At 38.2% G+C, this 14,059-nt stretch overlaps 1 protein-coding gene across 3 annotated transcripts in view; it reads left to right on the top strand.

Annotated features, from left to right (window-relative positions):
- Nucleotides 1-14,059, top strand: part of pds5b (PDS5 cohesin associated factor B) — a 260,439-nt gene that overhangs the window by 213,641 nt on the left and 32,739 nt on the right. For all 3 annotated transcript variants that reach the window (XM_041198849.1, XM_041198850.1, XM_041198851.1), the window contains exons 24-30: nt 545-668; nt 4,776-4,980; nt 6,855-6,969; nt 8,615-8,747; nt 9,433-9,552; nt 12,709-12,771; nt 13,155-13,300. In XM_041198849.1, coding sequence (XP_041054783.1) covers nt 545-668; nt 4,776-4,980; nt 6,855-6,969; nt 8,615-8,747; nt 9,433-9,552; nt 12,709-12,771; nt 13,155-13,300 — 906 coding nt within the window. The remainder of the gene's footprint in view (nt 1-544; nt 669-4,775; nt 4,981-6,854; nt 6,970-8,614; nt 8,748-9,432; nt 9,553-12,708; nt 12,772-13,154; nt 13,301-14,059) is intronic.

The raw sequence follows: 14,059 nt of genomic DNA, 5'->3' as shown, positions 1-14,059 counted from the left end.
GTCATAAGAGTCTGCCGCAGAGATGGAACAGAGTGCTGAGAAGTCTTTTTTAAATTAACTGATTCAAGTTTTTAATCACTGACTGTATAGTTTAATATTAGCAAAAGAAAATTGTGTATCTAAATCTTCTGATTTAACAATGGCAGTAATTTGGTTTAAAATGCCAGTTAAAAATTTGAGCATTTGGAATGTTTTATTTGTTTGCTGCTCAACAATTGTATAATATCTTACTGTGGTGCATTGCTGGGAGTTCATGTGTATTATTCTAGTGTTCAAAAAGGAAAAATGTACTTTATAAAAATTTATTTTTACATAAAGTGAAACCTGAGTGAGCTATAAGATAAACTGATGTTTTTGACAACAAAAATATTATCAAAATAAATAAAATGATTTTGTTATAGAAATAACAAGATAGTGATAAGTAATCAGTCAGCTTTTGTCATTTTAAAATCTGAATTGAACATAAGTAGTGTTGTTAGCCACGTGAGGTTAAATTATTGATGATACTCCAAATAACTTGTCTGTTTTCCTGTGTCTTTTGCAGCAAACCTGATATGTCACGTCTGCGCCTGGCAGCTGGCTGTGCTGTTTTGAAGTTAGCGCAGGAGCCCTGTTACTATGAAATCATTACACTAGAACAGTTTCAGTTATGTGCACTGGTAATGAATGTAAGTGGCTTTATCCATCTTGAAATGTACTTTCCATTTTTGTCAGTGGACTGGGCATGTATTTTTTCTGTTTCTAGCTTCCAGCTGTAAGAATTAAGTTGATATCAATATAGTTTGTTCAGTCAGAAAAATAAATACTTAATATTTACATTTTTGAAAATGTATTGCAGAATAGAGATTTTAACTTGATCTTGAAAATAAGTGATTCTATCCTATTTCTGTACTGCTTATCATAAAACATCCCAGTATGGTCGGTGAGCAGCTTCAGTTTGCAACAGCTGAGTCCTGATTATGTGTTTGTTTCCAGCATATTTGGAATTTGATTATGTGTAAGGTATATCATGTATCTCCACTCTAAAATGTTCTTCACCCTGTAAGAAGAACACATTTTACAAGGTTTTCGACCTTGTGCTCGATTATCCTACCATAAGAATTTCTCTTTTTGGTAAAGTTAGTGAACCATGCTCCATTAGTGTTTAAGACAAGCTTGCTAAAATGGCTCCTAAGACTACCCTTGTTATTGCCCTGTAGTATTTAGCTTATGTTGGCTGGTCCTTTTATATTTCATAATGATGACTACTACCATATGTCATCATTTTTTTGGATTCCTTTTCATCAATTTCTTTTTCCTCTGCTCTGCCAAAGTTGGGGTGTGGTTCACGGAGATTTTTCCCTGATACCTTATCCCAACTAGCTCTTCATGTGAGCCACGAATGGTTGATTAATTGACCATGTAGGGTGTTGCAGTCACTTCAATCCAATTGTCATTCAACACTGCACTTTCAGCAGGACAGCTTTGTCTGTATTTCTTTGTTCCGATTGCAGTGGTCATTTTTGGAACTCCTACAGCCGACATCTTTTCAGGTTACCTAATTTAGGATAGATATGAGAGCAAACCTTGGAGCTTATTGCTCTAAGTGGCTAAATTATGCTTTCCTTTAACCAGCTGAGCAATCAGGGATGGTATCTACAGATTTTTAACAACTATTGGTGAAATGCTGTTGTGTGCAGGGCTTGCTGAAAGCGGCTACCAGAATCTGTTTGCACTCCCTTTTATTCAAAACCTAGACATTAGTGCCAAGATATTAATAGATTCAGTTTTTTTCTATTAAATAAATCACTCCACAGCCTCGGGTGGCTTTTGAAATTCAATGGGCTGAATTCTGTAGTGGGCGGCGGTGGGTGGGGGGAGTTGAATGGTGGGCGCGCACAGGTGCGCTTCTGATCGGCGCCATTTTACATGGGCGGGCCCATTAAGGCCCGCCCAGTGTGACGTCCACAAAGAAGCACTATGCGCTCCCTGTGGGTGGGGGAGATCCCAAAATTGAGTATGCACACGAAAGAGTGCACTCATCTCTCTGAGGCTAAGTGGAGCCTCGGGGAGATCGGCTCTACTGTCAAAAATATTAAAAATAAAGAAAAAGAAATTCCCTGACATGTCCCCTCATGTGACAATGTCACGAGTTGGGACATGTCCATAATTTTCACAAAAACTTTATTAAAATTTTTAAAAACCTACATGAAACCTCATCTTGCCCGTGGATGAGGTTTCATGTTTTTTCCAATTCGCGCCAGGGCCCCTGGCCTGCCCGCCAACCTTAAGATTGGACAGGCAGGTCCTTTTAATTACTTAATTGACTCTGTAAATGTCCTCAATTGGCCATTGACAGGTCGGTGGGTGCGCAGTTGATTTCGCTGCGCCCCCGCCTTCCTGAAAATTTAAATGGGGTGCAGTGACGTCGGGAGTTCCGGCCGACGTCAGCACGCGTCATTTTACGTGTTGGTGAGCGGACCCCTCCCCCGCTTGCCAACACATAACATCCTGTCCAGTGTAACTAAATTCATCAATCACAGTCTTACTAACTAAACCTAAGGCAAACTTGAAGTTTTGGCTTTTTATTGTTCACTCCAAGTGGGGATAATGCATCCTGGCATCTTCTCATGATGACACGCAAATTCATGAAGCAAAGAAAACAACAATTTAATCGGCAAAGCAGTGGAATACTGTACCTTGCAAGAACCCAACTGTTCAAATATATCTTTAAAGTCAAAAATCTTTTTACTGATCCACTCAGTTGGTTGTTGAGATGCTGTTTTCTGCTGTATTGCATAAACTAGATTAGGATTGTAGGCATTGGTTGATACTCTGGTAAACGTTCAGACCTATTTTGGAAAGAAGGTAAATTGTTTCCTGTTGACTATTAACGTGTCCAGATGAAAACAAATGTGCCATGATGTGGCATGACTGAGGTTTGATGCAGATAGAATAGTGACCAAGTAGAACCTGGATTCTTCTTCTTGTATATCGCTCATCGCTGTTCTTTGTATTGTTTCACTTTTGGCAATGAAAACAGTTTGCAGAGAAGATGCTGTAATTAAACACCGAATATTTTTCAAATTTACCTCTTTCTGGTTTAAAGTGATCCATCATTTTCCCAAAATGTAGAAGATTCTCAAAAAAGATATCACTCCCAATGGATTCCATATGCTCAGGGTAATTAAACATCCAATGAAAAAGTTTTTCAGAAGAGTGCCACCCTATGTGGAATGACCATGTCTAGTTAATACACCAAATCTATCTCAATACAAGATTACCAAATTTATCTACAAGTGACTCAATACCCTTGTGTTCGAGCCAGGGATAGTGTGTTCCAGTCCCACTGCAGAATCTTGAGCACATAATTTAGGCTGACATTTCAGTGGAGTACTGACAGGGTGTTGCATTGTTGGAGATGCTGTCATTCGGATGAGATCCATGTCACTTCCAAGAAAAATTGTATTTCTCCCTGGTCCTGGTCAATATTTAATCCCTTAATCATCATTGCTATGACAAATGATCTGGTCATTATCCCATCGCTGTTTGTGAAAATTTGCTATGTAAAAGTTGGCTACTACATGTCCTACATTACAATATTGACTAAACTGTAAAAAAATAGTTCAGTGGCTGTAAAGCAGTTTAGGATGCCCTGAGGTTGCAAAACATGTAAGTGCAACATGATTAGTTGATGAATGCCATAGTTGGCTATTGAGTCACTTGTAAGTGGGCCTATTGAGGCCCTTAAGTGGCCAATTAATGGCCACTTAAGTGCCTCATCTCAGCCACCATCTCTGTATTACCTGTGGTAGAGGGAGGCTCACACTTGGTGGGTAGCACGGCAGCATTTACTGTGTGGGCTGGCGTCGTCAGGCAAGGAGTTCTCTGGGGTTCCCTATACCCATTTGGAGGCCACCCCAAAATCACCCTGTTTTAACCCTTCGACCTGGCCTGGGGATTTCCCCACCCCTCCCCCCCCCCCCCCCCCCCCCCCCCCCAAGTCGCTGGGCCCTGGGGCCTACCTACCAGCCAGGCCTCGCCGATACCCCAGACATGCCTTCAGTCAGCCGCCCACAACCACCTCCTTGAACCTGGTGCTGCTTGGACTACAGAGCTGCCAGCCAATCTGATTGGTCAGCAGCTCTCTAAGGCATGTCTTCCTCCCCAGATGAGCCAATTAATACGCCAGTACCGAACATAAAATGGCTGCAGGGCAGCCAGCTTTTTTTGTGGACAGGCTCCCGACCAATGTTTTTCTGCGGAGAGGCGGTGATAATGGCACTTCCATAAAATCCAGCCCCTGATATCTGGAACAGACTAATCAGTCAGTAGTTACAGTTATTAGTAATTATTACGAATTAAATAATTTTTTTGGAAAGAAAGTGTGGTCCCAAGCCTGCTTCAAAGGCTGCTATCCAAACAACAAGAATATTACTTGTCAGACATTTGGGATGGAATTTTACAGCCCTGTCATGGTGGGAGTGAGGCTGTAAGATGCGGTGAGCCATTCAAAAGTCTATTGACCTCAGCAGAATCATAAAATCCTGCTAGCTTAAAATTCTACCCTTGTTTATGGGCGTTAACAAACCTGTGTTTACGACATCTAAATTGGAGCATTGCAGCCTTTCCTTCAGATACAGAAGCACAGGGAAACTGTGGTTCAAACATAACTGTGCACTAATAAAGAATGTAGCAATGTACAGGTTGTGATATGTCAGTTTTAAGTATTCAATTTCCATTTTTTACCTATAATATTACCACAAGGAAATAGCAATGAAATTGTTCATTTACAGGATGAATGTTATCAAGTGAGGCAGATATTTGCACAGAAGCTCAACAAAGGACTTGCCAAACTACGACTACCACTAGAGTACATGGCAATTTTTTCACTGTGCGCAAAGGACCCAGCAAAAGAAAGGAGAGCACATGCCAGGCAATGCCTGGTGAAAAATATCAATATTAGGAGGGAATATTTGAAGCAGCATGCAGCAGTGAGTGGTAGGTATTGCCAAGTTTCGGGAAAGAAAATGACTGCAGCATTTTTTTTCTCTCGTATTTCCCTGGCTGAGTGCACTACATCTTTTTGCTGTGGTAGAGCTCATTTTACTGTCTTCTAGAAATGTATATGAACTGTAAAAGAACAACATTTTTTTAGCCTGTGTATTCATTGAATTTTAATTTTATTTTTGTAAAAAGCATCCCACTTGAACGGTGTAAAAGTTAGCTGGGGAAGCTGTTAATTAGGATTAGGCTATGTAGGAACTGGACCAAAATAGCATTTTAAAAAGAACACATGCAAACTGATCAAGGTGTTTCAGAATGTTCACTAAAAATGAAGAATTTAGCTTTATCTATTAATAAAAATCTTGCTGAATCTAAACTAAATAAGGTCTTGGTAATATGCATACCTCCCCCGCTAAACAGATATTAGGAATTTTTGTTATGATTATCCAACTTCAGATATCTCAATATTGGCATTTTGCTTTATTATTTGCAACACATTTGAGTGTTTATGGCAAATTGTGTTGATGAGCCTTACTTGATTATTCAAATTTCGGATAACCAGGCACTGAATACATTGTTGCATGCTACATCTTTTGCCCACTATGTCACTGCCCAAACAGATTTTTATCTGTTGCCCTTTTGGGGCAGGGTAGGATGGAATCTTCTGTGATTTGATGTGGGGGTTGTAGCTGATGTGCCAACCAACTGCTGGCATGGACTAAAAATGGGGAACAGAGTTTGAACAACTCCTGATTCAACCTCTGGAAGAGCCATTTTCTCAGAATGTACTATTTTTACAATACCTTGATCGGCATTGGCTCGGTGAGGGGTCCTCATGCTTTTAACACAATGCAGGGAAACCGGCTGCTTAGACACAGGATTTTTGAGCACTAAGACAACATGTGGATGCTTGTATCCTCCCCACCACAGCTGCTCCAACACTGCAGTGACTTAAATATTCCACCTGCACACATGGATAGTGGTGTCTGGTATTTTCTGGGGTTAGTTTAAATTTTTCCTTTTAATTTATTATGAGTTGAGTCTGTGCACTCTTCTTCACAATGATCTCCCATTTGTCATGCAATAAGGGCTGGCCCCATGACTCCAAGCTATTTTTTATTGTATCAGTATATTTCTAAGCACATGGAAAAAATTACTTACTGGCCCTTCCCTAGGTGTTTTTTTTTTTACACTGCTTGAAAACATTGCCCACCAATAACATAAAAACATTAAAAATGAAGAATGATCAATGAAAAATAAGATACGTTTTTTTGTCCCTTCTCCCCTCTTCCTGAGCACCTAACTCGTACCCTGCACTTTCCCTTAACAGTATGGCTGATATATAAAATGCACTATTTGGAGAGTTAACAGCTGTGAGCTCACATACTACTGTGTAACCATCTATACACTTATAGGATGCATTTTAATACATCTTTTAGCATTTTTGTTAGTTTTATAGTTTGGAATTTTTAAACACAGCTTGCAAGAAATTAGGTTAGAGCTTTAATAATGGCATGACTGTAAAACTGGAGCTCACATTGTGATCTTAATGTTGGTGGCAACTATAAACAAGGTTGGGGAAATTGCTTTGAAGGGTAAACAAAGCAGCATTTGGCACACGAGGTGGGGAGAAAATCTGGAACAAATTGAGTTGAAATTTTGGCGACCTATAAAAGAGACTGATCATTGATTTTTTTTTTTGTTGCTTTTCACAGCCTTTACTGACATATAACCAGGAGAATTTTTAATGTAAATGAGGAAAGTCAGAATTGATAGCATTTACACTTGCAGTTATAATGGAGTACTTACTTTTCCTTAAGTATTTTATTTGGAAATCAATGACCAACTTTTTTAATGTGTGACTGCAGAAAAATTGTTATCATTGCTGCCTGAATATGTTGTTCCATACACGATTCACCTCCTTGCGCATGATCCAGATTACGTAAAGGTACAGGATATTGAGCAACTGAAAGATATTAAAGAGTAAGTGTGCTATCTAACTATACTGTTATATTATGGTGTTTAGAAAATAATTTAAAGTTGCAGATATATAAACAGATATCTCTGTACTTGTTCTTCTGTGTATATTCTATAAAATATTTAACCTTTCCCTTAATACCCAAATTGCTTGCCATCTATTTCTCAGTTTTCATGTACTTGTCTAGCTACTACTTATTTTCTTCCTTTTCCCCCTCCACTGCTCCTCCCATCTATTGTATGTTTCCTTACTTTGTCACTCTGCTCAGGAAAATGAACAATTAGCATGCAGCATTACCTGATAACTAATACATTTTTTTAAAGTATACTTTTTTTTTGAATTTAAGTTAATTGCAGACAGAATAATTATGCATTTTATATTTCCCCTTCCTCAAGATATCGCAATGTTTTACAGTCATTTAACTATTTTTTAAGTCTAATCACTGTTAGTAAGACTTAACGTGCAGCTTGGTTCTGGCAATTAGAAAAAACTGTTGGAATTAAAGCAGACTCTTGAAAACTAATAAGAATTTGCATTGTGAATGATGATATGCCAGACTTCCCTTTCCTTGTAACAATAGGATGTTGTCTTTAGCCGCACCCCTCAAGGAGGGAATTTCACATGAAGTAAGTGAGCTACTTGTTCATGAAGTTCATTTGTCATGACACCTTTCTAGAATCCAGCAAAAACTAAAGGTGCTGCACATTTTTTATGCTTAACTTAGTTGAAGGAACATAGATGAGCTTTAAAGACCAAACAAAAAGATAATAGAATTTCACTGCAGCTTTGGGACAGTACATCTATCATATCATATACTGATTAACTAGTTTTATCATGCAACTTAAAATAAAATGCATTTGAGTCTCGGATAATGATGAAATTCTTGTACACAGTTCCTGATTCTGAATTGAATATCTGGGACCAATACTGAGTCCCAGCCTGTTAGCACCTGCAAAGCCCAGGATCTGTTTTTACTCTTGACTCGGTCATCTAGCCTAAAATAGGAGCAAGTGCTACCAACAGCCTTCAAAATAAAGGAAATCCCCACCCATTTTTTGACCTTTGCTTTGAAGAATATTGCTTCTGTTTTTTCATGATTTGGGACAGCAGTTGAAAGAGTTTGCCATGGTAATACAAGCAAATAAAGGAGGAGTTTTTGTTAACATAATCTTAACACGTCACTCAAATGTCCTACATTGCTTCACAAAAAGTTCATTATCTTTTGAGGTTCAGTTACAGTTGTTGTATCCCAGTTGAGGGGTTTTATTTTTTAAGGTGGGAGGAGATTTGAGTGAAATAGACGAGATCTTCAAATCGCAAACCACCTGTAGTGGTTTGTCGCATGAGGATCATGTAGTAGAAATGTTCTGAAAGGTAAACATTGATTTGTACAAGCATCCAACAGATTCTCTTCGGACTTCAAAACAAACTCATACATGTTGGTTGTGAGGACTTTAAAAGTTTTTAAAAAGTAAAACTTTTCAGTTGCAGCTTTAGTACTGCTGACAGTTATTTCAGATGTCCTATGAAGTACAAGTGAACAAGTATGTCTGTTTTAGTCATGAGCTAAAATTGGAAATCATACATCCTATTGGGGAAGTTGGATTCCTAAGTAATAATTAATTTCTCAATTTTATTCATGTCCTTCAGATGTTTATGGTTTATGCTTGAAATACTGATGGTTAAAAATGAAAACAACAGTCATGCTTTTATCAGAAAAATGGTGGAAAACATAAAACAGACAAAAGATGTCCAGGGTCCAGATGATCCAAAGATGAATGAGGTTTGTCTTTACATTTTGGAAATCATATGAATAATTGGGATATATTGCAGCTTGTACTTTTCAGATTTTCTAATTGATGAGAACATGTTATTTTAATCTGGTATTGAAATCTTTAATGATGTAGATACGAACGTGTTCATAGAATCATAGAAATTTACAACACAGAAAAAGACCATTTGTTCAATTGTGCCTGTGCTGGCTGAAAAATAGTTATCTAGACTGATCCCACTGTGCAACTCTTGGTCTGGAGCTTTGTAGGTTACGACTCTTCAAGGGCATACGCAAGTACACTTTAAATGTGATGGTAGAGTTTTTTCCTGTACCACCCTTTCCAACAGTGAACGCGAGACTCCACCAATGAAGAAATTTTCTCCTCAACTCTAAACCTTCTGCCAATTACTTTTCTATGCCCCCTAGTTATTCACCTCTCTGCTAAAGAAAATAAATCGTCGTTATCCACTCTATGTGGGCCCCTCATAATTTTATAATCCTGAGTAGTGTCTCAATGTGTCACTGCAATTGCAATCTGTTTTATTTGGTCAGTATCTTTCAGAGGGAAACCTAAATGGTATCACTTGGTAGTATTTTTAACATGAAAATGGATCGCGGGATAACATGCAGTTGACATATGCCTTTCACTGACTGTTAACAGTTTTTCTCAGTATTAACTTTTTCTTTTTCATAGAAATTATATACCGTTTGTGATGTTGCAATGAACATTATAATCTCTAAAAGTACTACGTACAGCCTTGAGTCTCCAAAGGACCCAGTGCTTCCTGCTAAATATTTTACTCATCCTGATAAGGTATGTACAATTACCAAGTATATATAGTGTTTTGGTATGGACAAATAACTACATATTAAGTATTCAATTACATGATGTGTATAAGTATCACATTGCAATATTGTTCTGGATATAATGTATAAAAATGTATTATTCGTATCAATTGAATAGAATTATTCTGAGTCTGCCTTTCTTTGTATTTTGTAAATGACACCATATTTTGGATTATGAAAGTAGTACCTGTGTTATATTGTACCTGTACTGAACTAAACAGCACTTTGGTGGGGGTGGAGGTGGGGGGTGGGAGTGCCAAACCTGCACAATTCATTATTATAAATAAAAAGAAGTGCTAGGAGTACTCAGCAGGCCTGGCAGCATCTGTGGGGAGTGAAACAGAGTTAGCGTGTCGAGTCCATTATGACTCCTCTTCCAAAGTGCAATTTTTGTTTTTATTTCTGATTTCCAGCATCCACACTATTTTACTACACAATTCATTGTCTAGGATGCAGGTAAAATATTGTGCCACACTTTAGGAAGGATGTCAAGGCCACGGAGAAAGTGTTGAAGTGAGTCAGAGTCATCTAAGGAATGTGGGCTACAGGTGTGAAACTGGGACTTTATGTATTTAAACCGAGATTAGGACACTTGATAGTGTTCAAAATTGTGGGATTGGATTTCACAGGTGGCGGAGTTTACTGCCCCATTGCCAAGGAAGAGTCACTGTGAAACCCATCCCCACTCTGGTGGGCTGCTCACAGGCATTTAACATTCTATTAATGGCTCAGGGCAAGACTTCCCCCTCCATCTGAGGTGAAAGTCTTACCTCCAATTGGTCGGCAGCTTTCTGGCCTCACCAGCACCAACAGGAGCAGTCCCAGCAAAGAAGAGCCAGATGACAGGTAAGTTGTGGGGATTCTTGGCAGAGCCAGGAGGGGCAACCTCTGGGTGTAGGGGAAAGCTTCCGATTAGTAAAAGGCAACCGTGAAGGAGGCACTCGTCGCTGACGACCTCCCACTGGCTAAAAATTACAGCCGAACAGGAAGGGCCTCAGCTGATAGGCGAGACCTCACCAGCCACCTGTTAAATTGCAGCCAGGTTGGGCAAGCAGGTAGGTGGTGGGGAAAGTCACCCACAGAATTTTACAGGCTCCCTTGCCTGTAAACCTGCCCAGAGGGGACTGTAATATTCTGCCCATAAAGTATTTTGATTATGGTTAGGAGGGGAAAACTATTTCAACTGATGTTGAAAGAACAAAATGGATAATTGCAGGGGGGATTATTATGGAGTGAGTCTTGATGGAGGTAGTGTACCCTTTGGCATGTGGCATGCCAGCAACAAATTTGTGCATTTGCAACCCTGCATTGTACCATGGTTGTGCAGGCATGATTCAACCCTGAGCAAACCTCTTGTCCAACACTTCATTAAGCACATGCAGTTCCAGGGGAGTTCCTTGGCTGAGCAACTCTAACCTTTATTATCCGTTGCCATCCTTTACCCTTCCTTCCCAAATCTCTTGTCCTGCAGTATTTAGGCTCCCACTGGCTCTAATAGGGGATGCATTTTAGCCCTGAATGCAATTTCAAGTTGCAAGTTTAACATTACATGGGCCACTACCTATACCCTCGCCATGTTGCTCTTTGTTTTCATCAGTGAACTCTGGATCTTTGCTCTAATTCGGCGTCCAAACTTCTGGAATTCTCTTCTGTTAAGACTATGCTACTTCACTTGAGGACACTTTAAGACTCAGCAGTTACGATTCTGATCTGCAATTTATTTGCTTAAGTTTTAAAGTAACTTTGTCTAGCCTGCAGCTCCTCTCCCCATCACTGCTGTTACCTTAGGCTTATGAATATCATATAATGTTACAATGACAATCCAATAATACCCTAGGGCCTTGATTGTAACTTGGTCCCTTTCATTGCATTATACGTTGGCTCTGCATTGTCAGGGATGTGAGGGGAGGTAGCTGACATAATAATTTATTCAGCAATTTCTTACAAACAATTCTGGAAGAGCCCTATCGTAGAATTTCACAATATGCACAAACAATTCTGGAGGAGCCGTATCATAGAATTCCACAACATGCACAAAACTGAGAGTAGACACCAGAAACCAGTTTTCAAAGTATGTGCATGCGCATTTCAAACCACAACAACAGCAGTTGTTAATTTTTGTGTCCAAATATTTATGGAGAGAGGTGTTAGGACATGGAATTCCTCACCAGAAAATGCATTGGATGCAGAAACTATAATACAACTTTCAAAAGGAAAGTGCCGTAAATACTTAAATGAAAAATTTTAAAGGTGTACGGAATTGGACTAAAAGGATAACTTTTTTACTACAGGTGCAATTGCCTAAATGGCATTTTCTCGTGCTATAAAATTTTGCTATTCAATTGCCGTTATTCCGAAGCATATCTAATTACTTCTTCAATCTATTTCCAATTTTTATTTTGTTGCGAGTATATAAAAAAAAAGTGGAGTTTTAACAAAATTATAGTAATGGAAATTAAATGTGTAGAATGAAGGCTGAGAACTGCTTTATTATATCCTGCTGGAACACTCAGTACTGCCATTAAGCAGGATATGGGCTTCTTATTAATTTTGTTTAATCTCTAATAGTATGAAATTAAACATCTGGTTGCCATTGTAAAGTTGGATTATAAGGACTTTGGAATAAATAGTGGCATGGGGTATTCCAAAAAAAAGTGTAGAAAAATAACACAATTAGGAGCATAGTGACTTTTGCCTGACAGTGTTGTCACCTGAAACTTTAAGTAAAATGAAATACAATTGCTAAAATTGACTTGGGGAAAGTGATAAGTAAGTAGGAAAATCTGATTTGCATGCTTATGCAAATCTTTCTGCTTCTAGCAACCACAAAGGTCAATTTGGTAAAATATGCCAGTTTTGCTTTTGTCTGTGACTGTAGCTTAGCCAACCACCTAATGTAAAATAAGACTCACTGCTGCTACTCGCAGATTATTTATGTTATTCAAATGGTGAAATCTATTTGAATGTTCATCTTGAGTTTCATTTTGCTGGAAAATCTACCTTGGTTTTGGAACTTTTATGGAGCAGCATATGGTAAATTACAATCTTGTTTCCAGTGTGCAATGCCACTATTCTATTGATGTCTGTAAAAATAAAAGCTCTCAATTTTTGATTTGTTTTTCAGAACTTCAACAATAGCAAAAATTATCTACCTTCAGAAATGAAAGCCTTTTTCACACCTGGCAAGGTATTGCTTATCTCTTAATTATAATACACTTGTAGACTTCAGCTACATGACTTCATACAAATCTTCATTCACGCACACAATTCTTTATTCGTTTTTACTCTGCATACCACAGAAACTGTTGCCCTTAGATTTGTCTTAAATTTATTTCCCACTTGTACCTAAACTTTTTGAAATTGTTGGCTAGAAATTAACTTTTTTTATAGTGAATTAATGCAGTTTTTTAAATTACTTGTATTGAAGTTTGTATTCCATTTTAAATCAGTATTAATTGTAATAAGTTTATTAATTAAGCCTGGAAATTCAAAACTTTTGCTGTTTTATAGTTCACTGTTTAACTGCCAGCAGTGCCTCAAAATATAATAATTGATTTTTATTCTAAACAGCCGAAGTCAACTAATGTTCTAGGTGCAGTAAATAAGCCTCTGTCGTCAGCAGGAAAGCAGGCACAGACCAAGTCATCACGAATGGAGACTATGAGTAATGCCAGCAGCAACTCAAATCCCAGTTCTCCTGGAAGAAGTAAAGGAAGGTACAAAAGAAAGGGGCTGAATGTGAAATCCATAGTAGGCAACAGTAACATTCAGCAGTCTGAAATTAAATGGGCTTTTGTAAGGAGAATCTGTTCATTGTTCTAAGCTGAAAACTTAGTGTTTTTGGGACAGCTGTCAAATTTCAGCAGTTAAGTCAAAATTATTTTGAGGAGGAGAGATTAATTTCCAGCGTATTCTATAACCAGTTATTCTGTTTTGCAGACCCCTACCTTTTATTAAATGTCTAGAGGTGAGAAATTCCAATGCTATGTACTTAAAAGCTGAAACATATATAATACTCAGTCTTAAAGATTAGAATATTTTCTTTTAAGGGTAAAGTAATTTGAGAATCCATATTCTAGGAGCAATTTAAAGAAAACATAATAGAAATTAACTAAAATGTAAAATACATAATGGAATGTGACCTTTGTTTGCATATAATAACCTTACAAGATGCAACTGTTGCATATTCTGTCAATATGGCACATTGTGAGCAATGGCTCAGTAAGTACATTATGTATGTCATGTATAATAAACTAGGCAGATTAGGAAAGTCCCATGATTGTCTCTGGTTCTGAGAAAGGGAAAATTGTCCAGGGTTCCTATTTCTAAACATGACCCAACAACTCTTAGTAAAGGGGGCTGAGTAGATACAAGGAGAGAAACTGATTGGACTTTGTCCAAGTTCACACCTGGAGAAACACTGGTGCCTGGGCGCCTTATCTTGCCATTAACCATTCTCTTTAGCTGAGATAAGG

Source organism: Carcharodon carcharias, chromosome 11, assembly GCF_017639515.1.
Source record: "Carcharodon carcharias isolate sCarCar2 chromosome 11, sCarCar2.pri, whole genome shotgun sequence".
NCBI lineage: Eukaryota > Metazoa > Chordata > Chondrichthyes > Lamniformes > Lamnidae > Carcharodon > Carcharodon carcharias.
Note: the sequence above shows the minus strand (reverse complement) of the source record. Positions and strands in the feature narration are given on the sequence as shown.